We start from the raw sequence: 21,593 nt of genomic DNA on the forward strand, positions 1-21,593 counted from the left end.
CTTAACAACGCTGTGGCGGGGCAGTCTTGGGTGGCTAATGCGAAAAGACAGCCTCATCTCCAATTCCCTTCAGTTGGGCGCTGTGTTGGCGTTGGCGGCCAATTGCAATCATGATACGACGATGAAACTAGAACTGTCACATTCCGAGCAAGATACAATAATTTGTCATTAAGAAGGTCAATTCTCATAGGTAATTTATTATCCTTTGAAATACCTTTCAGTCGTGTGTCTGACGTTTGTCCTTATCTCAATTTCTTTTATCGTTATTGCTGAGTCGGGTGTCTTATTACCCAACACCAAGTTTACCTTGATCAGAATTGAACAGTTCGCATAACGACAATCATCATATTGAAGATTTCTACATCCCCCTAACACACAATATCTCTTTGCGATCACATCCATCACGGAATTCGGACAAGGCGACTCACTTCACCAACCATGTTTCAGACAACCGCCCAGATACAGCACACGTCGCCTATCTCCTCGACTACTGCAGCCCCAAAGGCCATAGAGATGCTCCACGATCATGTTTTCTTCTTACAGTGTAATCCTTATATGTCCAAATTCGAAGCCATACCCACCCCGGACCCTACTCCATCGATTCCTGACACACTTGAGGTCAGGCCTATCGCAGCACCAGACTGTTATTCGGTCACAGACCGAATTCATACCTTGCCAGCAGGGCTCTGGGACTCCGATGTGATTAGTTCATATGAGTTTTTTGACCTGGAAAGCGGTGTGTTTGTGAGAACGCGAGGGCCAATGGGTCTGGTACTTGAGACTGTTTGGAAGATTAAAGAATCTGAGGGTGGAAACCTGGAGATCGTGGAGCAGGTCTCCATTACATGCTCTAGGCTGATCATGGGTATGATCAAAAGCTCGTGTGAGGCTGGATGGAAAGGGGTCCATGGAAAGATGCTTGAGAGGATAGAAGAGTCTTCATAAGCGAATACTTTCAACAATACCCTAAGAACAATAATTGGACGGTAAAGTCAGGTTATGGCCCTGCAGGACGTGGCGATGTCGTACTGGGAGTTGTTTCCTGCCAAAGTCGTGTCTCCAATGCTCACCAACAATGCTGCCAGGCTACCTCGACTAGCTCTAGGACCGGAGTTCACGATAGATGTAGTACCTATACTCTGACAGAAACCACAGCATATGTACTGACATAAGATACTCTTGTATTGAGCCAATGAGAAAGTATGCGTTCCAGTCTTGTTCTTGCCTCAAATAAGCATCATCCCAGGCAACAGTTATAAACTTCAGCCCCAAGCAGGCAACAACAGGAACCTAACAACCCAAGTGAGTTATACCTTTTTCTTAGATTGGCCACCTGCCAAAGCGGCAAAGCCAGCTCATTATTTACAGGTTGCAGCCAAGCTTCTGCCTAAATAACTTTACCCTCGTGAGTCACTCTTAAAGTTCAACCTCAATGTCAAGGCCATCATGATCATACCGGCCGGGTATAAAAGGAGCGCCTCCTCCAAAGTTTTCTATTTGCTTTCCTTTCTTCTTCACCTTCTTCTTTGCCGTAAGGCTCGGATCAAAGTGTAGTAACTGTTCTTGTTGAGGCTAACCCCTCAACACGGGTCGTATACTGGCTCGATACTGCTCTAATTTTTTGGATTATTGGTGATGGCTCAACGGCGCTTGCGTGGTTGAATCGTTTCCAGGGTGTCCTTGGTATTACACTGTCTCCAAGCGATGCGCACATGTTTGTGTCTCACGGTACATTCATCATTATGCTTTCATTGCATCTTGGCTGGTATATCCAGCGGTGCGAAGAAGGTCACTTCCGCTGCAAATAGGTATTGTATTACTATACATTGAGAGCAGCTGAAGTTCAATGGAGAGAGAGTTGTGAAGGGCTGTTGCACATTCCTCACAACCGAACTTTGCTGGATGGTAGACCAAAGTTCAGATCCACGTCGAAATAAATAAATTCTCGCGATTTGTCTATCGAGGGGGAATAGCATATTTGCGTACCGTGATTTGGGAAATTAAGAATGAATGTGGACTGAATTTTTGTCAGAAGCTGCACCAAAAGAAAAATGTAGCCGTGAACACTGAAATAACCCTGTGGTCTTAGGCATTGTACCAAGTTAGAGAGAGGCGTTGCGAAGACGCAGCCATGGATTTGCTATGTACTATCGTCACGTGATCGCGCGACACCCACTTTGCCACCCATCGCGCTTTCGCGTTAAGATGTTCAAAGCATCCCACTTCATTTTCGGTTGGCTGCTGATTTTCCAGGACATCTTTGCATGCATTCTTTGCCTTCTGCTCATTGTCTTGACGACAACTAAAGGACCTGGGCCTCTTTCTCAGTCCTCCATTCCGCCCAAGACAAAGTCAATACTCACTATTTTACTGGCTATCACCATGGTGGCACCGAAAAAGTCCAGCCAGTCTCATACACCGAAGAAGACTACCTCGCATTTACCCAAAAAGCCAGTCAAGGCCAATCAAAGTATCCTTAGCTTTTTTAAAAAGGCTGAAAAACATGAGGCCTCTCTGTTTCTTGGGGCTGCGCCGGACCCTATTGAGCACGAAGATCTCTACACTGCCGATGACGCCGACGACTCGATCCGATGCAATGAGACCGAATCGCCCAACAAAAAGCGGAAACTGGGAGAAGAACCCGAGCAATTTCCCAAGATAAACGTCTCAGTAAAAGTTGAACAGGTGGCCGTGGCTGAAGACCGACCCTCACCCGCCAAGGGCGATGGCGAACCCCCACGGAAGTCAATAAAATCCAAGATCAAGACTCCATTCGTAATGGACTCGGACAGTGAGGATGAGCCCGAAGACGATTCCATGGCCACAAACAACAAGCCTGAAAAGAATGGCCAATGTACGGAGCTTTCCCCGCAAAACGAGGTCCAGACGGACGGTTTTACTAAAATCGATGAAAAGAAGGAAGCAGATATTACCACACAAGCCTTGAAACGGGAAGATTCAACATACCAACAATCCGACGATCTTGGAGAAATAGTAGACGAGGAGTTCCCAGATCTGAACGATCTCGAAGGGGAGGAAATGCGAGTAATGCGCTACATGAGAGAGCAAGCTAGGTTAGAAGCGGAGGAAGCTGGGATTTCAAGCGAAGACCTGGCCGATGACCCCCTTGACGATGATCATATGACAGAGTGCTGTCCTATATGCAGCGGGAGCCTGGCTGGGATCTCCATCGATGAAGCAACACGGCATGTCAACTCCTGCCTCGATGGACACCCGATCCCGTTGCCAAAACCGGAGCAAACAACACCAGAACGAATCAAGTCGGAGAAACCAACTTCAGCGATCCTTGTCTCGACACCTGAAGTCGAACCGACCGATGTTAGCAAAAGATTTGCACGGGCTGCTGTTCCCAGGCCCGGTCAGGCGAACCCTTTCGAAGTTATAAGTCCTGGCCCGGCACCGAAGTCTGCTTTCTCGAAACTCATGTCCAATAATGCCGAAGATTCAGCATGGCAAGAGGCTGCTGCTGCTGAGCACGCTTCTCGAGGAAAGCAAGCATACGAGAGGACGTGCCCTTTCTACAAGATCATGCCCGGATTTTCCATCTGCGTGGACGCTTTCCGGTATGGCGCCGTCCAGGGTTGCAAAGCATATTTCTTGAGTCATTTTCACAGTGACCACTATATCGGTCTTACAGCAAGATGGTGTCACGGCCCTATATACTGCAGCAAAGTCACAGGCAGTCTTGTCAGAAATCAACTTCGTACAGCGGCAAAATGGGTTGTGGAGCTTGAATTCGACAAATCCTATGACATACCAGGGACAGAAGGCGCGAAAGTAACGATGATACCAGCAAATCATTGTCCTGGAAGTTCTCTCTTCCTTTTTGAAAAGACTATGAAGCAAGACCCCAACAGCCGTGTTCAACGCATATTACATTGTGGAGACTTCCGTGCTTGCCCTGCTCATGTCAAGCATCCTCTCCTCAAGCCAGAGACTCTCGATGCGATCTCCGGAAAGGCCAAGCAACAAAAGATTGATATCTGCTACTTGGACACCACGTATCTCAATCCACGATATTCTTTTCCACCCCAGAACGATGTTATCAAGGCCTGCGCCGATCTTTGTGGCTCATTGTCTCCTGATCCCAACTGCAAAGACGATATTTGGGAAAAGGCTAGCGGACAAGGGACTCCAGCAGTCAGCAAGTTCTTCCCAAACACAAAACCGGATGAGAACGCAAAAGTCGACACCAAAAAGAAACACCCTCAACGGCTGCTCGTAATTTGCGGCACGTACTCTATTGGAAAAGAACGCATATGCATCTCCATTGCCAAAGCACTCAAGTCCAAAATCTTTGCATCGCCTGGCAAGATCAAGATCTGCAAACAGCTGGACGACCCAGAGCTCACGGCGCTCCTTACATCTGATCCCCTCGAGGCACAGGTGCATATGCAGATGTTGATGGAGATCCGTGCAGAAACTCTCCAAGAATACCTAAATAGCTATAAGCCGTACTTTAGTCGTATTGTGGGACTTCGGCCAAGTGGTTGGAACTTCCGACCAGCAAGCAAAACCATCGGTGCGAACACACCACCTGGCAGCATTCATACTCAGCAGATCCTTCACGACAAGGGCTGGCGAACACGATTTGGATATAAAGATTTTATTCCGCAGAGAGGCAGTACCAAGGAAGCCATGTGCTTTGGGGTTCCTTACTCAGAACACAGCAGCTTTCGAGAGCTCGCCATGTTTGTTATGAGTCTGAGAATAGAGAAAGTCATCCCAACAGTCAATGTAGGGAGTGAACAGTCAAGAAAGCGCATGAAGGCTTGGATAGACCGCTGGCTTTCGGAAAGAAGGCGGGCTGGATTGGTGATGCCACTCATTGAAGGTGACGACGATGATAAGGTGTCGGAGAAGGAACTCTGGGATGGTAAACCTGGTAAAATCGGCGGAGCTTTTTGGTGATCAATTATGATGTGGAGCGATTTGTATAGTATCCTCTTGAGCGGGAGTTCCATCTGATGACCTGTAATTTTTAGATACCATGTTGACACATCAACGTCAATCGTTTCATGACCCTCGGTTCTGTATGATGTTTAAAAGGGAAAAGAAGAGTATTTCATTATCCACATCAGGAGCAAACGCCTCATGAATTCTCCCTTGTGATCATCCCGGTTTCGATGCAATTATCATTCTCTCCATTTAGTAAGAGTCAACTCCGACATGGTTTATCCTGCCTCTCATCCATCGCCTTGAACCGCTCATTTCGCCTTGGCTTGCTGAGCTGCCGCTTCTGCAACACACTTGTTAGTATACCGTATTGACTTTCTTTGAAAACGCAACTTACCCCTCCGTGTAGCATCCTCCAGCAGCTGTGTGTCAACTGACGCGCCGGGAAGATGAACGTATCTCACAACTGAGCCTCGGATAAAGACGTTCTTGACAGAGCTCTGCGATAATATTAAGTCAGATATCTAGTTTCTTTCACAACGCCCAGGATAAGGGTATACTCGACATACAAGATGAGGGTACTTGAGCTCCTCAACAACCTGAATGTCATCGAGCTTGATGTTGAGGTACTGATCCACACTCTTGAGAATTCCCTTTAGCTGAATGTCGTTCTTGAGCTCTACAGTGACCTCATGGTCGATGAGTGTCTTGAAAAAGCTGTATGAATAGCGTGTCAGTGTGCGAACAAGGGCGTTAACCACACAGAAGATAGTTCGATGGTACCTAAAAAAGAGCATGGTGTCGGTGGCTTTTTCGCGCTTGAGAGCCGGATAAATCGATTATTTTAGGGGGGGTGTCACGAGTGCTCGTCTTGTAGTTGAAATCGGTTTTGTATCTCGAGCGAGTTTCTGTATCGAGGAAGGCGCTTAGATGTTTGTTTGGTGGTGCAAGATCTCCATCATGATAGCGTCTACAGCCAAGGCATCGTTGACTATGATCACGTGACTGTTCATGATTCACCAGCAACTCACGCAATGATCTCGAATCAACAGTAATTCATCAATGGTTTCTTTAATCTGTGGCTTGTTTACATGGATATCTCTTTGGCATTCATACGTCTGTTTGGATGAAGAATCATGCTCAGGTAGTTCTTATTGTCTTCTAAATAAAACCAGCTGGCCACGTACACAAGACTGACTGAAAGCCAATCCATTCGCGCTGCAGGTAAGACTTGTAAATAATCATACGTCTTTATAGACCTCAAATCCCCGGTTTAATCTTTGGCGGGTTCTCGTGTCCTCTTCTTAGCAACAAACGTCCGACCCTCCTCACACGATTCCCCTTCCTTGCCTTCAATAAGCAAAAGCCTCCATGTACAACCACGCTATGTATATCAACAGTGTATGGATCCTATCATTTCAACGCCTTGCAAGACTGGAAAATGCCGATTCGTTTTCTTTCGTGATTCGTGAGATTGAGCTTCGTAGTCTACGCTACATAGCGATATAGAGTTGGCGCGCCATCCTCATCAGGGCGCTCAAGATATTCTCTTGCGATGAGATCCTCGATACGCTTTTTGATGAGGGCAACCTCGGGGCGGAAACGGCCGGAGAGTTGTGACAGAACTTCACTAGTGAGCTGCGAGTGAGAAAGCTCCTTTCGAGATCTGCGAGAATTAGTAACTAAAGCTAGCAATAAGACTTAGACTTGGGACTTACTTCATGATTCGCACAATTGCCGCATCAACAATGTGAGCTCTGGTTTGGTTGTTCTTCTCCTCGGTATTTTTTCGTTCCGTGTTATCTTCGACCTTGGACACCGCGTTAATGATGGGTGCCTTGATTCGTATGGTCTTGCTCTGGAAAGATGCATTGAAAGAAAACTTATCGCCGACTTTCACGGACTTGTTGGCAGGGTCCTTCATCAAGACGCGAGACTTGGGTGCCACAGCAATAGCTGTCAGCGTCCTCATGAGATCTGGAGTTGAGATGTTGGTCTTAGCTTGGATCTCTTCGAAGGTTAATGACTGGCCCTCCTCAAGATCGTTGAAGAGAAGCAAGACAACCATCGCAAAAGTCGGTACGTTGATCTCATATCTTCGCTCCCGAGAGAGCGGGCCAGACTTTCCAGGGATGGCCGGGAAAGTACATTTGACATCTGAACTGCCAGTGGTACCAATCCAGGTGAGCTTGCGTCCATTACGGTTAGTTAAATAGTACTGCTCAAAGCTCGCCTGCAATCGTCGCAGTTCAGGAGGGTACGTGCACGTAACACGAGATCCTTCACCAATCTGTGTAGTTCGGCCCATGACCTCGGGTGGCCAGTAGTTTGTAGTGAGAACGTTGATGTTAAGGTCGATGGTTTTGCCGCTGCCATCTCCCAGGTCACGAATGTGGTCACGATAGCCGCTGGTGAGTTCTGTTGACGTGACAAGATCTCTGAACATGCCTTCAAACTTGCTGGTGAACTGTTGGCCCAGTTCTTGTTTCATTCGGGAAATGATCTGCTTTTCGACATCATGGCTTTCGGACTTTCCGTGAAGGAGACGTCTTGCCAGATGTCTCTGGTAGTATGTCTGGAACAGATCTCTATCCTGGAGGTATCGAATCAGGACGATGGCTTTCTCTAGAACGACATCGACTTCTGCCTCTGTCTTGCCTTTGATGCCTCTCTTGAGGTTGTCGTCGATGAACAGAGAGACATACTCAGAGCTGCGGCTGAACATGTTGATAAAGTCAGAGAAGCTCTTGGTCAATGCGCTTTGAATGATAAGATCTCTTTGAAAGCAACGAGCCCAGAGGTTATCAAACTTGTCCTTCAGACGGAGTACATCGTCTACCCATTTGATGGCAGCAGCTGTCTGCTGCGCCGCGGGGTTTAAGGTCTTTGTCTTTTCCCCTTCACCGGCCTCGTCTCCTTCGCCATGACCAGACGAGAAATCAGTGTTCTTCAGTACCTTCTCAATCTCCAGGCCTAGCTCAACCACGCGACTTTGCAAAATGTCTCGTAAAGCAGTCTTCTTTGAATCAACCCTGGAGATGAGTTTGTAGAGAATCGAGAGGTCGTCAATCTTGTCATTGTCAATCATCCATTTCAGGCCACTCCCTTCAAGAGCCAAAAATTCGGACAGATGCTTGACTATGAGTTCTTGATCAATAGTTTGCGTGACTTTTGGTAATGTCTCTAACTCGATTGTTGTTCCGCATCGATCGATTTCTTCGTTCAGTCGCAGTTGGGTGTGTCGCAACCAGGCTCCGGCATCCGATTCGCGTAGTAGTTTCTCACACTCGGTGGCATAGTATGTCTTGCTGTTCTCGAGGAAGCGAGGTTCAAATACTGTCATGTACAGTTTATCGGTTTCCTTCTCTTCTTCGGTTTCGTAGAGGCTGCTGAGCATTCGACTGCAGCTTCGAATGAGATTTCTGTCGATGATGTCTCCTTCGCGCTCCATATCGATCTGGTCGAGGACCACTGATATAAGGATGTCGATCACCTTGCTCTTTGTGTTCGTGTTCAGCGAAGATCGTAGAATATGATCACGGAAAAGCGCGATGGTGGTGGCGAAAATGGGGGTTCGTTGGGCTTCGAGCTGCGCGTAGCCCCTATCAAGATACATGAGAATATCGGCGGTCATGTTCATAGACATGTTATGATCTTCCCAAGTATCACGCAGCCCTTTGAGGAATCTCTCTCCTGTCTGCCGTCTCTCGTTGACGGACGTCGTCGAGGTTCGTTCGGCGCCAATGTTGATCAGGCTCTTGCTGACCAGTTCTCGAATCTTGGGAATGACATGATCTGCGAACCACTGTTCCTCGAAAGCTTTGACCCTATCATAAAGCAATTCGCCTTTCTTCTTAAGTACCATCTTGTACGCGGCTCGGTACAGTTCCTCGAATGACAGTCGGCTGCAGTTCTTCATGTGGATGTCGCGCAGGGCTTCCTCTAGCATCTTCCAGCAAGCCTCGAAATCGGAACCCTCGGCAGATTCATTTGGCTAAAGGCGAGGTCTTAATTCAGGATTAGATACTAACGTTTCAGTGCATCGAACTTACACGCACAATGCGACGAGGAGGACGAATCCTTCCCCGAGCGCCGGCTCCTCCACGTCCCGAGATCATACTTTATGGCAATACAGCCTGGCGATATCGCCCCAGGTAAAGAATTTCGGGATGTCGTAGGTTTTTATGTTTCTTAGTGAAGAATGGAGCTCTGATGCGTTTTCCGCGTTGATGCTGAGCCTTGAATATGGTGGGGTAATGATGGATGCAAGTCGTAGGCTCAGGCGGGGCGCAGTGAATGGCGAAATCGGCGAATAAACAAAGGAACAAGCAAAGACTAAGTTAAAGAAAAAATTTAGGCGATAAACCTCCAGGCACCAGGTAGAAAGAAGGTAAAGAAAAAGAGGGAAACCCCGGGGCATTGGTAAGGCACGCTTTGAGAGATGGCAAGCTCAAGTTGGTGAGGCTGCAATTTATGGCTTCTGGATCCATGGTTTGGTAGTTCAACCCCAGGCTCCGTTATCGATAAGCTATATGTACACCAATGATGCAACCTGTATGGGGAACTAACCAAACACCGAGCTTCGCAGCACGAGGTCACGTGGGGATAATGCCTGGAGCTCCGACCCTCGATTTTTCCGACCGACAATTCAAGCGGCCTTGCTCGATAGCCAGCCTCTCAGCCTCACGCCAAATCGATCCCACGACGACGCGCCTAAAAACCGCCGACTTCACCCCCGATCAATTATACAGCAGTTTAAGCGCCTAAACCCTCTCAAATAGCCAACATGAAGCTGGTTCGGTAAGAACTCGCCCTGTCTCTTGCGCACACTTGGATTGTGCTGAGCTTCTTGTTAAGTTTGAGCTTCCGTACTGACTTGGCACGACTAGTTTTCTTATGAAATGCGCCAACGAAACGGTGACAATTGAGTTGAAAAATGGTAACACATTGCTCCTTACCCCTGAGCGAGCTTACAGCCATGCGAGCAGCCGTGTACTAATTGTCGTCTAGGAACCATTGTTCATGGCACTATTTCCTCAGTCTCTCCCCAGATGAACACCGCCCTCCGCACCGTCAAGATGACCATCAAGGGGCAGGAGCCCATCTCCCTCGAGACCATGAATATTCGAGGTTCTACAATCCGATATTTCATCCTGCCCGACTCTTTACCCCTCGACACACTGCTTATCGACGACGCACCTAAGCCCAAGAACAAGGCACGAAAGGAGGCCGAGCGGGGCGGACGGGGAGGACGAGGCAGAGGCGGTCCCAGGGGACGCGGGCGTGGTGGAGGCCGCGGTCGCGGAGGACGGCCTTAGAGTGGACGGCCCTAAACGAGAAGGTCACGGGAAGATTTAGGAGAAACGACAAGATAGGGAAAGGATGGAAGCGCACATGCGCGTCGTTAATGTGGAGTGACCACGTTATCGCGAAGATATCACATTCAAATGGAACCTGGCGTTCGGGTTGTTTGGCCATTAAAACTGTATGAACCCGCTTGGGGTGGGTATCGCTTTTCTTGTTGTGGAAAGATATCTGAATATATGCTCTCACACGCCCCAATTCCATTGCAACATCTTTTTTTATTCTACGGCTTTTGAATAGTCTCGCCATATCCGTACGATCTGCAGCTTTTCCCATCCGGCCTGTTTGCCGCTGTTCCCAACAGTTCGAGCCCGCCATTCAGGCCCAAACCCCTCGATGCGACTCTTGACTTGATCTGGCTTATTTTGAGCGCATAGGAGGAGGTAGGCACAACCGCGTCGGGACAGGGTTTGGGGTAGTGCCTCGATCAGTCTATCTGTTGTCTCCATACCATCTAAGCCGCCTGCGTAAGATAAGGCCAGCAGATACGAATCGTCGTCAAATGAAGGCTTTGTGCTGACTGCAAGGTCGTCTGCGGTAAACGAATCTGGTCTGGCAGGCATCTCAGGGGTGGGCACATATGGCGGGTTGAAAATGAGGACGTCAATGGTGCCCTCGCGCCATGGGGTTGTGAGATCTCCCATGCACGAGCCCAGATAGAATGCATGTGAGTCGGGGTTGTCAGAAGCTGCCTTTGCAACTGTCCCGACTGTAGCCCGACACGCAAAGGCGTTCATGTCAACTCCCGCAGTAAGGACCTCGCGCGTGCCAAAAAGCTTTTGCGCATGTGCGTGGACAAAAGCGAGGACGACGCCTGAGCCTGTGCCGACCTCCACCACGAGAGGCGCTATATCGGGAAAAGCCTTTTGGAGATACTCGGTCTCTGCAGCAGATGAGAGCGTGTCCAAGAGGAGGTATGAGTCCTCGGCAGGTTCGTAGACTCGCTCGTATGGGACGTGCGAAGTGTCTGGTGTTGGTAGCATGATGTATGCCTGTCAATGTGAAAATACGTTGTGGTTGTGGTGAGGCTTCATGGTTAGATTATAGATAGAAAACTTGTGATGACACTGGGTGGATGCGGCACGTGATGTATGTCCTTAGAATCAAGAAATTGAGACTAAATAGTTAATAGGAACAAAATACGGATATAAAGCTGTTGTTGGTGGACCGCGAATCTCTGGATCATGGCAGAGTGGTAACGGGCTCAGCTTCGAACTGGTCGCCTTTTGTTGGGTTGGAAAGGACATACATATCTGATTCACTTGCATCAGTATGGATGGATATCTTGGGGGTGCATGAACCAGGCAGCAGAAACCTACAGTTGTTGATCGAGGTATTCCCTAATCAAACCAGTATAAAACACCAGAAACTCGAAGCTCGTACTAAAATCCGTCGCAACGATCGCCTCAAAGAATCACACACTTCACCTCGCAACCCCAATCATCCTGTCCTGGCCCAACTCCCCATTTGATTCCCCAGCCCATATCTTCCACCATCCGAACCAAATTACGATCGTATACACCGTGCAGCTGGCATCGAGGACATGGTCGGCTCTTTGTGTTATAGAATTTTGGTGGTTCCTTAGCTGTACCATCACAGAAGGTCGGGCAATTGTTGAGGCCCATGAATGGCTCGCAGGGTTCCGTGAGGATAACCCAGGTGTGTTTGCATTCTTTGTGCTGGAAATATGTGAGAGTGCACATTCTCAGGTGTTCGGAAATCAATCGCAAGAAAAAAAAATGCCTTGGAATTATTGCTGAGGGACAAAGACGAAAAAGAAGTTCTATTCGCAAGGTAGAATAGGAAGGCTGGTTGGCTGTGTGGTGCCAGGATGTTTCCAACAGTGCCAGTTAATCAGTGCTAAAACAAAAGGCTACAACAATAAATTGTATCGCAACGCCCTTCCCTGACTCTCCGCGCGTGCAATTCTGTTTATACTCATACCCAAACACCATGCAATGATCATGACTCAGGATCCGCTAAACCTCTAAATGACGACTCGGCAGTATTGTCTCCCCTAAGTGTCCCGCTTTGCTCCAGTTCATCATCGCTGATGGCATCTTCGACTGATGGAACTAGGCGAGATAGCATCGTTTCCATGCGCCGTATCGCCTTTTCCATATTGGCCAGCCTATCTGTAGTTCCCTCAAACATGTCATTCTCGGAGAAAGATCCTCGAAGCTTCTGGGGTGGGATACCGGGAAACATAGAATCCCGTCGTGATGGACGTCGAGCTCCGGGATCAGGCCTAGGGGTGTTATGTAGGTTGCGGGGCTCTATATCATTTGTCGCATTGCGTGTGAACTGTCGACGGATGAGATGATGCGTGAGATCATCATCGACAGCGATGTCGTCGTGGACAGTATCAGGCGGCGGCACTTGAAAGACGGCGCGAAGGTCTCGGTGAACCGTCAACCGCCACTTCTTCCAAAACTGGCTCTTTGTTGGGGGCGGAGCTTTGATCTCGGTTGGGTCTTCGATCTCACGGGAAGGCCAGAGCAGACGGCGCTCGGCAACAGCGATGATGAGCAAGAGAGGGAGATTCAGAATCTTGACCGCTGTGACGTGGATCTTGTGGAACCAGCGCGGACTCACGACGAATTTAAGTGGGATGAATAGGAATACGGCGAGGATGTTGAACGGGGGTTGGTATGCGAACACAGCGTCAGCCTTGACGCCCTCAAGTGTCAGAACTGCTCGACGGAAACTGATCTCCGCTATGGCGTTTGACGAAATGTTGCTGAATGTATTGGAAAGCATCGATACAAGGATGGTAAGGAAGAGGGTGTTCCCGAGGAAAGCGAAGGCTACCATCACACTAGGTCCTAGCAGCCAGTGAAACTCGGTCTCGTAGAGATGTCAGAATTTGTCAAGCGTACGGGGGGAGACGAAGACTGACCGATCGATGGATACCTGTTCCATCCAATCCAAACCAGATATAGATCATCCACTTCGATATTGTTCTGATGCATATTAGTACCACGTTTCACCAAGGTGGTACAGGAACCTACAGGATGGGGTGTGCTCCCTCGCCGAGCCATAGAAGTGACAGCAGGAACCCCAAGAAACACCAAGCAGATAGAGCTGTCAGGAAGAAAAAGTCCGCCATCATTGACCTAAGGGACAAGAACACGAGATTGTCGCTCAGCAGATTGAAAGCAAGCCGCGGAACCAAGACAGGAGCGGCGAGTGCAAGCACATCAAACGCCTGTTCGTCAAGGTTCGCGTCACCAAGCTTCCAGCCCAAGAACCGCAATACAAGATATACCCAGTAGATGAGAACAAAGGCCACGTCAAGGAATGACCACAGGTTCTGGGTGTAGACGTTCCTTTTGAAAGGTTAGTACTTGAGCGACAACACGACTAGAAAGTCTGTAGCATACCAGCCATGTGCTAGAATAGTAGCAAATTGATCCAAGCCCCATCCAAAAGCAAAGATAGAAAAGGCTGCTTCTGTTGGTCCATAGCGGGTTTTCCTTCTAAGAACCATAACCGCAACGTAGAGAGTGAGGAGCGTGGCGAATTGGATTGACTCGAGGACATTTCGGGTTCGAGGGACAATCAGACGATATTGGTTGAGAAGAGGGGACTCGCGAGGGTCATAAATAGAGATGGGCTTTAACTTGTAATGATCAGGGATGATGTCCCAAAATGTCGAGGGGGTATAGACAATTCGACCCTCATAGATGGCGTTGACGACTTTTTGGCAAGTTGCTGAACTCAAGAAATGCTTGCTCTCTGTGACAATGGCCACCTCAAGAGATGGCAGCGTCTTGTAATCAACCCAGGAGGTGGTGCGCTCTGCCTCCTCTCGAATCTCTTCTGGGGCATTCTGGAAGGGTTCAAAGCCAGCGACTAGAATATGAGCCAGAAGCAAAAGGCCGTCGTGGCCATCATCATGCACTTCACCAAAGCGTCTCAGGATGCGCGTAGCTATGAGCTCACAGAGAGTAGCACGTGTGAAGTTGACATTGTGACGGTTATTGAGATGGGACTGCTCTTCGAGAAACTGAGCACGATTTACCAGCAAACAGTAGACTATCAGATCATATCAGTAAAGGGCCTTCAAAAGGGGTGAACAGCACTTCTCTTACTGATGGAAATGTCGTTGAGGCCATAGAACTTATCAACCAACGGCCGCACAACTGTAACATTAATTCTCAGATCCTGCAGCTGGGCGAGGCTCAGATAGTCCTCAACAACGCTGATGATGTCGCGACGAATACGGTGTATGTTGGTATACACAGGTAAGTGACTATGAGGGTCTGTCATGCAACTATACAGGGCATCACGGTTCTCTGGGCCGCCTGTACTGAGCCGACTCAGTAAAGGCCGCCGTTCTTCAGGATCCGGCAACGTGATGCGCCGGCGGGTGTTGCCAGCCATGAAAAGGCCAGTCAGCAATCCTATAGTAGTAATACTTAAGGGAGGGACAAGGTCAGGACAAAGAGGATGAACTGCAGTTATCGCGTTGTCGGTGATGATTTAAATCAAGTTTTGTCCCTTTTCGGCGTAGCGAGCGATAAGATAGGATGATTTGAAACGCCCCAGAGGTCATGTAAAGGCGCTATTGGATAGATACAGGGACCTGGTGGTTTGCGAAGAGGGGACAGAGGTAATTGATCAATGCCACGGGTGATATCAGCATTTGAAGTATAGGCATATCCTCAATTTCAGGTTGTGAGGGAGGAATTGTTTACAGAAGTGCAACGTCATTAGACTAAACGCTTGGCCCATTGGAGCGTTTCGGATCTGAATCTTGGGGGTGCTGCTTCTAAAACACCAGTGATTGGATCATACCAACCCCAAGATGTTAATGCCTTGATTATTTCTCTGGCGGAAACAAATGGAAGGGGGTTCTTTATAAAGTGGTAGTGACTTGGCAATCCGTCTCTTTCTTTATTTTATCTGACATCTAACAAACTTATACTATATCCACTTGAGCTTGCCCTTGGACTGTCTGAAGCCTAGATCTGCACATGGGACACTAATCTCAGACATTCCGCGCATTACAACAATGCAAATCCTACAGTTTCGCCCCAGTCTCATCCGCACCAGCCTCTTTAGCCAATTCCCAAGCGAACTTTGCCAAAGATCCCCTCGTCACAGCGTGCTGTTTCGCTTTCTCGCTACTCGCCTGTCTGAGCGCATATCGCGCCGCAATTCCTTGACAAACTCCAGCCAGCTTCCAGATGCTGAACGACATTCCCCATGGAACCTCTGGCCGGGGATCGTATCCACTCTCCTCTGTGTACCACTCCAGGATCTTCTCTGGTTGTGGAAGACCAGGCGTCTTGCCGGGAAGGAATCCGGATGCATCATAAGGAGTCGCACCAGGGGATTTGGCCGAGTAGAAGTTTATGAGAAAGTTGCAAATGTCGGAGAGCGGGTGGCCAACAGTAGACATCTCCCAACTGTGGAATATGTTTTAGTAACTGACTTCGAGTTGGGAAAGGTGAGCATACTCCAAGATTCCGATGACCCTTGGTTCAGTCTTGTGAAATACCAAATTGTCAATCTTATAGTCTCCATGTACCAGTGTTGCCCGGTCCTTGGGTTGCAGACGCTCGTTCTTGAAGAAGCGAACCGTTTCCTCAAAGTGGGGGAGCTTCCCAACAGGCTCCTTGGTCTCAATGTCGACGGCCTTCTCCTGGCTACCACAGATAGTTACCCACGTGTTGATCTGTCGCGAATAGAAACCTGACGGTTTGCCAAACTTCTCCAGACCGACCTTCTTGTAGTCAACTGCATGGAACCGTGCCAATGTTATCACGGCATCACGCCACATAGCCTCACGTTCGGCGGGTTGTACGCCTGGCATGGTAAAGTCTTCAAAGATACGTCCATCGAGAAACTCCATGATATAGAACGGCGTGCCAATAACAGAGTCATCTTCGCATAGACAGTACGTTTTGGGTACAGCAACATCAGTGTTCTCCAAAGCATGCATGATGCGATATTCGCGCTCAACTTTGTGGGCTGTCTTGGAAAGGAGCTTTCCAGGTGGCTTCTTGCGCATCACAAAGCGTTGGCCATCTGAAGCAGTAATCTGGTATGTAGGATTGGATTGGCCGAAACCAAACTGTGTGGCATCAGCAGCCATCACACTGAGAAGAGCACGAGCAGAGCGCTCACCTGTTTGAGATCAATCGGCGTTTTGATGGTTGGGACATGCTCAGAAATGTATTTCTCAAGCGCCGCCTCATCGACGGGCTGTCGAATTCTACCAGCCATCCCTAGGACAGTGATGTGGCTATTTTATCAGGTGAGTAGATATAAGAAAGGATGATCGACGGTCGATTCGCTTGTTCAGGGTCACGAGATAGAAGTCGGAGGTTATAAAAGATAAATTGAAGAATGGTTTGGCGGAGCTACGGTTAAATGATGATTGCAATGTTAAGAGTTATTGTACCCCGGATGTGAGAACTGACTCGATGAGCTTACCTTGAACATTTGGCCCCTTGCTAGTCACTAAAGATGCCGAGGTTCAGATCTGGGGAATTACAGACCTTTAGTGGCCCCTCTTCCCCAAGCTCTCCACAATCCCTAGGTTCGTTCGGTTCCTCGGTTCATCTGACGTACCTAGGTCAATGTTCAACAGCTATCTCAATCTTGTTTGTAATCAATCAGGGTTTCGTGCTTCAAGGCATGCCAAGTAACAATTCACCTATATGGATGTAATAATTCAAGTTTTCATTATAAAACTCAAATCCCGTTGTTCATTATCACTGTTCAAGGCCCAAAGCCTACCTAGCTATGATCATCCTGCCACCACTCTTGACATGCCTTGAAGAATAATATCCATCTCATTAACAGACTACTGGCATGCACATATAATCAAGGTTCCGCATAACAGGCTCCCACCGCGGACCAGCCGAAGCAGAATACCGCCGTTCAAGAAACAAGCAAACGGTATATATAAAAGAATAGTCCTTCCTGCTCGCTGATTTCCACCTCACCCATCCATCCATCCATCCATCCATACATCCATATCCGTCTCACCACCACAACGCAAGACATGAAGGAATGCTCATGCCAAAAGGAAACAGACAAATGAAAATTAACAAAAGAAACCATGGTGACAAGCCCTCCTAGTAGCTTCCTGGCCCAAGGTGAAGAGAACAGAATATTCCGTGGTATCAGTATCCATAACGCCAAGCCCCTCCGTCTGATGCGGTCGTAGTACATGGATCAATATGTGTCGAGATGTGTGTGGCTGAGAGTCGTATTGTCATTATAGATCATTTACCAGCCCTTCTTCCTCGCGAAGCGCTTGTTCAACAATGCCAGCACCTTTGGCACGTTGAACTGAACATATTCCAGGTCAAGGTCATCCTGATTGTCCTTTTGCATCTCAAGCAGATCATCAAGCTTGAGATCCAATTCAAGTAGACCCCTATTGCGACCTGTCTTCAAGTTAGCATGCTAGAGTGACAGGAGAACGAGAGTAGCTTACCCTTATAGTGCAATGAAATGACGAATGTTCCAGGTAGTGGACTGGTAAAGTTGAAGTAGATGTTGGCCCGTCTGTTGTCGGGAACATTGCTCTTCTGGATGACACCCTCCTTCTCAAGCTGCTGGTGTGTGAACTTGTACGGACCAAGGACTTGCTGTTTCTGCTGCTTTCTCTTAGTACCCTCGCTCTGTGATCGAACGTTGTGCAGGTAGCTTTTGTAAGTCTCGAGTTGTCCGTTGAGATAGACGTTATGATCACGGATCGTCTTGTAAACCTCTTGCAGCTTCTGGGTCTCAGTGATAACACCCTCTTTGAGTGATCCGAGATGTTGAAGCTCCTGCTCAACTTCGTCCCGAAGTAGGCTGAATTGATCGGCCTTGTCGATAACGCGCAATTCCTGAAGCTGGGATAACAGTTCCATGGCCCGGATACCTTTGCGAACCATTACTGCATCACTGCGATTTGTAGCTGCGGCATCAGCAATGCGTTCTAGTCGCAGTGGTCTTCTGGCTACCCCGCTAGTTGCTGGGATCGATCGCATGACTTGTACGAAAATCGACTTGGCTTCCATGAAATAAACTTCCTCCTGCGTGATATCCAATGCTGCTGTCAGATCGCCGATAGCTGACTCCCATCTACTGAATAAAGGCAAGTTGATAACTCTGTTCTCTTTTCGCGGCAACTGAGGGGGTGATGATCCCAATTCCGACATAATGATAGCAAGGTGCGAATTGTCATCCTTGCACAGCTCGTCATGATGCTTGTCAAGCAACGAGTGCATGGCGTAGACTTCATTGAGGGTAATCTCAAGTTCAAGGTCCTTCTTTGATAGGGCAACATAATTATCCATCTCGAGGCTCTCATAGAAATCCTGGACCTCACAGAGATCGAGCATGAACTTATTGATTCTGTCCTTGTTCTGATGAATGAACGGTTGAAGCTTAGCCATGTACGGCTCCTTGGCGTAGGATGGCTTGTTCGCGAGGTTCTGAAGCATCTTGGCGATATATGTTAGAGTTCGTCTGGGTCGTTCGGCCGGGGTTCCGTCGATAAGCATGTAGGATTTCGGGGTAACGATCGCAGGGTTAATGAAACGCAAAAAGAAGAATCCACCGATCAAGGTACAAATAACCTGGTCATTAGCATCTGGGTATTTGCGCTTGGTTAAGCTCCTGATTTGTTTGCAGATCCAACGGATACCATAAGGCGCTTCCTCGAGGCCCTCAATAATGGTGGTCAAGAAGCCATTAGCAATCTCGGTCAACATGGTTAAGCGGGGCTCAATGATGGCCTGAACCTGAGGGTTCTCGGCGGCTTGTTCGCCAGTGATTCCTTTGGGAAGATGGGGAGGCAGTTGGCCAGTATCCTCTTCGATCTGTTCAATCATTCGCTCGTAGACCTTGAGCGGGTTGATTTCCAGGTCAAGATCTTTCAGCTCGATTAAGCCGTTGATTCTATCAGCAAGCACGGATTTGAGGAAACTTTGACCAGGACCTCTTCGGGTGTATGTAGTCATCATTCGAGAGACGGGCGTATTAGCGCGGAGCAAGGAGGAGTAGTCTGGAGTGTTGTCGAACTGATATGTCAAGACGGACTAGAGCATGTGAGACGTGTATTTCTTTCCAAGGCGTGGAAAACTTACCTGGAACATAGTGAGCAAGAGATGCTCTTCTCGACTCTCGTATTGGTTTCCATAGATAGTGAACATGACAGTCTGAAGGAGCGAATCAATCTCGGACATCGAGACCAGCCTGCAGAGATGTGCAATGTGCCTAGGCTCAGATTGGAGTAGAAACAAAAGGTTTCCGTATTTCTGAGTTTTGTCGTCGTTAGGAAAGACACCCTGCTGCATTTCAAGAGCATCTTCGAGATGGCTGGCAACTTCGTTTTGCTGCAATGCTAATCAGAACTCGTTCACTCCGATGTTGGTTGGAGACGTACCTCTTCCAGGGCCATACGGTTTTGGATAAGCAAAGCGATTCGGGAATCTAGATAGCGCACATCTTTTTCCAAAACGAAGTTCTTCTTTGACTGTGATGAGATCTTAGACTTGAGATCACGCAGCGCCTTTTGTGCTGGAATGAGGTCAGTTGCTTATCCTCTTGAAATGTGCATGTAGGCCCACCTTTGGCAAGCTCATCTTCAATCTGTAGGTCTCCCTCATTGGCAGAAATTGACATGTACAGAGCTGACATCGAGTAACGCTTCGACTGGCGCGCAGAGCGCGAGCCGTCGTAGGAAGACATGGTGTTTTGGCGTGATATAGGCTGGAAAGAGGAGGAGGAGGCGGTAGAAGCTCGAGATGGTGTTTGTAACATGATGGACATAGTGTATTTACTGCAATTTAAGATAACGAGGGTTCAGGCCTGTATGCCTCTAGTCCCAGACAACAAGCAGCAATTGCGCAGGTGCCGAGCCAAAAGCTTCCGCAAATGACCAGAACAGCTAAAGGGCAGCGAGTCAGGTTATCCCAATTACGATGAGTCGAGGTCAAGTGTGGTAGAGAAGGCAACGACCAGTTCGAGGTGAATGACAAGCAGTGAGGCGTAGACGGCGTTCAACGGTTTCGAGGTACAAAAGCGGGTAGTCGAAAAATAACGAATATTGTATCAACGGAAGTATCGACGACGGTTATGAGGCGAGCACGGCGGTTGGAGGCGCGCAACGGCAATACGTTCGCTCAGAAAACAAAGGACAAGAAACAAGCGACGGTGGACAGAGGAGAGGCGGCAACGGTAGCTCAATGGGAGCGACAGTATGTCGCGATGCGAAATTCTGAAAATCCTCGATCTCGCGAGGAGCGCAGGAGGCGTTCAAGGAAGAAAGAAGTGCAAAACGAACAACAGAACGGCGGCAGGTTGATGGTGATAGCGAAAGTGGAGGTAGCGGTGGTGGTGTTGGTGGTGGACAAGGCACAGGCAAGAAGGGGAAGGGGGGCCGTGGGTGATGGAATTGTACAGGCAAGGCAACCAAAAGCGAAGTACCTGAGCTAAAAGGGTACTTGGAGCAGAGTAGTTTAGATAGTGGGCTGCAAGGTACCAGACATGGATCTTGGTGTATTTCCGGACAGATTTATGCACGGCTGAGACGCGGACTTCAGGAGGGAGAGACGGCGCGTGGGACGGTCGGTGGATCGTTGGCGTTCGACGCTGCAGGGTCGTGCGTGCGTTGTGGGCTTGCACTTGTTCGTGTGTGTGTGGGGAGAATAGGAGGAATTAAAGCGAGCGCGAAACAAGCGGCGACGATGAATGAAAGGAGTAATGAACTGCTTTTGACAAGGGAAATGATCGATGCTGAAGAAGAGCTGGAAGAACGGAAGAAGATATCCAGAAGAAAAGTGACAGGAACCTGATAAGTTTGTGTGACTCTAGGTAGAGAACCTGCCTACTACTGTACGTCAGAAAGGAGGCCAAGGAGAAGAAAGTATTAAGGCAAGGTAGGTAGGTAGGAATCAGGGGCAACTAATGTCATGGAAGGTAGGTAAGAAACAAGACTGAGGTGGCAGACCAAGGGAAAGAGGAGGGAGGGAGGGCGAATCAGAGATTCCGACCAGCTACGTGCAGTACAGTACCTATTGATCGGTACCTGAACTGAGATGGGAGACCAATACCGGTAGTGGATGGATGGATGGTGATGATGATGATGCCCAGTCAAGGCGAACTGGGTGGTAACGTCCGTCACCCAAAGACTGGCCACCCCCACAGACCGGCCACCTCACTTTTAACCCAGCCACCCAATTTATATATAATTTAAACAGTCACAACTCTACCAATTTAATTCCAATTAATTTCAAACTAACGCCAATCAATTCAGAATGCCTTCTTTTACTGAAAAAGATATGAGCGCCGCTCTCCAG

General features: G+C 48.5%; 9 protein-coding genes across 12 annotated transcripts; 3 read left to right on the plus strand and 6 right to left on the minus strand.

The window, feature by feature from the left end:
• Nucleotides 1–62: 62 nt before the first annotated feature.
• FOIG_01231 (uncharacterized protein) lies at nt 63–1,213 on the plus strand. Its single transcript, XM_031197975.1, has one exon. It carries the CDS (start codon nt 439–441, stop codon nt 943–945), a length of 507 nt encoding a protein of 168 aa, XP_031073742.1. The 5' UTR covers nt 63–438; the 3' UTR covers nt 946–1,213.
• A 932-nt stretch (nt 1,214–2,145) lies between these two features.
• Nucleotides 2,146–5,180, plus strand: FOIG_01232 (uncharacterized protein). Its single transcript, XM_031197976.1, has 2 exons — nt 2,146–2,854; nt 2,917–5,180. Exons 1-2 carry the CDS (start codon nt 2,798–2,800, stop codon nt 4,930–4,932), a joined length of 2,073 nt encoding a protein of 690 aa, XP_031073743.1. The 5' UTR covers nt 2,146–2,797; the 3' UTR covers nt 4,933–5,180.
• Nucleotides 4,823–5,865, minus strand: FOIG_01233 (U6 snRNA-associated Sm-like protein LSm2). The gene is made up of 4 exons (XM_031197977.1): nt 5,701–5,865; nt 5,487–5,634; nt 5,315–5,417; nt 4,823–5,260 (listed from the first exon to the last, which is right to left on the minus strand). Exons 1-4 carry the CDS (start codon nt 5,712–5,714, stop codon nt 5,229–5,231), a joined length of 297 nt encoding a protein of 98 aa, XP_031073744.1. The 5' UTR covers nt 5,715–5,865; the 3' UTR covers nt 4,823–5,228.
• A 142-nt stretch (nt 5,866–6,007) lies between these two features.
• Nucleotides 6,008–9,399, minus strand: FOIG_01234 (Cullin 3). Its single transcript, XM_031197978.1, has 3 exons — nt 8,970–9,399; nt 6,636–8,911; nt 6,008–6,583 (listed from the first exon to the last, which is right to left on the minus strand). Exons 1-3 carry the CDS (start codon nt 9,033–9,035, stop codon nt 6,406–6,408), a joined length of 2,520 nt encoding a protein of 839 aa, XP_031073745.1. The 5' UTR covers nt 9,036–9,399; the 3' UTR covers nt 6,008–6,405.
• A 136-nt stretch (nt 9,400–9,535) lies between these two features.
• On the plus strand, nt 9,536–11,345 carry FOIG_01235 (small nuclear ribonucleoprotein D1). Of its 2 annotated transcripts, none has more exons than XM_031197979.1 (3): nt 9,536–9,717; nt 9,807–9,856; nt 9,928–11,345. In XM_031197979.1, the coding sequence occupies exons 1-3, from the start codon at nt 9,704–9,706 to the stop codon at nt 10,233–10,235; spliced, it is 372 nt and encodes a 123-aa protein (XP_031073746.1). In that variant the 5' UTR covers nt 9,536–9,703; the 3' UTR covers nt 10,236–11,345. The 2 variants fall into 2 exon arrangements, with proteins under 2 accessions (XP_031073746.1, XP_031073747.1); XM_031197980.1 differs by having other exon boundaries at nt 9,564–9,717; nt 9,775–9,856.
• On the minus strand, nt 10,500–11,264 carry FOIG_01236 (uncharacterized protein; the record flags this gene model as incomplete). Its single annotated transcript, XM_031197981.1, has 1 exon — nt 10,500–11,264. One exon carries the CDS (start codon nt 11,262–11,264, stop codon nt 10,500–10,502), a length of 765 nt encoding a protein of 254 aa, XP_031073748.1.
• Nucleotides 11,346–11,594: 249 nt separating the features above from the next.
• Nucleotides 11,595–14,770, minus strand: FOIG_01237 (uncharacterized protein). Its single transcript, XM_031197982.1, has 5 exons — nt 14,376–14,770; nt 13,665–14,319; nt 13,293–13,610; nt 13,181–13,244; nt 11,595–13,128 (listed from the first exon to the last, which is right to left on the minus strand). Exons 1-5 carry the CDS (start codon nt 14,665–14,667, stop codon nt 12,244–12,246), a joined length of 2,214 nt encoding a protein of 737 aa, XP_031073749.1. The 5' UTR covers nt 14,668–14,770; the 3' UTR covers nt 11,595–12,243.
• Nucleotides 14,771–15,076: 306 nt separating this feature from the next.
• Nucleotides 15,077–16,764, minus strand: FOIG_01238 (aminoglycoside phosphotransferase). Its single transcript, XM_031197983.1, has 3 exons — nt 16,417–16,764; nt 15,747–16,363; nt 15,077–15,695 (listed from the first exon to the last, which is right to left on the minus strand). Exons 1-3 carry the CDS (start codon nt 16,513–16,515, stop codon nt 15,308–15,310), a joined length of 1,104 nt encoding a protein of 367 aa, XP_031073750.1. The 5' UTR covers nt 16,516–16,764; the 3' UTR covers nt 15,077–15,307.
• Nucleotides 16,765–16,913: 149 nt separating this feature from the next.
• On the minus strand, nt 16,914–21,368 carry FOIG_01239 (IQ domain-containing protein containing GTPase activating protein). Of its 3 annotated transcripts, XM_031197984.1 has the most exons (5): nt 19,863–21,368; nt 19,679–19,812; nt 19,380–19,628; nt 17,738–19,331; nt 16,914–17,687 (listed from the first exon to the last, which is right to left on the minus strand). In XM_031197984.1, the coding sequence occupies exons 1-5, from the start codon at nt 20,062–20,064 to the stop codon at nt 17,527–17,529; spliced, it is 2,340 nt and encodes a 779-aa protein (XP_031073751.1). In that variant the 5' UTR covers nt 20,065–21,368; the 3' UTR covers nt 16,914–17,526. The 3 variants fall into 3 exon arrangements, with proteins under 3 accessions (XP_031073751.1, XP_031073752.1, XP_031073753.1); XM_031197985.1 differs by having other exon boundaries at nt 16,914–19,331; XM_031197986.1 differs by lacking the exon at nt 19,863–21,368 and having other exon boundaries at nt 19,679–19,857.
• Between the last annotated feature and the right edge of the window lie 225 nt (nt 21,369–21,593).

Source organism: Fusarium odoratissimum (genome assembly GCF_000260195.1).
Source record: "Fusarium odoratissimum NRRL 54006 unplaced genomic scaffold supercont1.1, whole genome shotgun sequence".
NCBI classification, from domain to species: Eukaryota; Fungi; Ascomycota; class Sordariomycetes; order Hypocreales; family Nectriaceae; genus Fusarium; species Fusarium odoratissimum.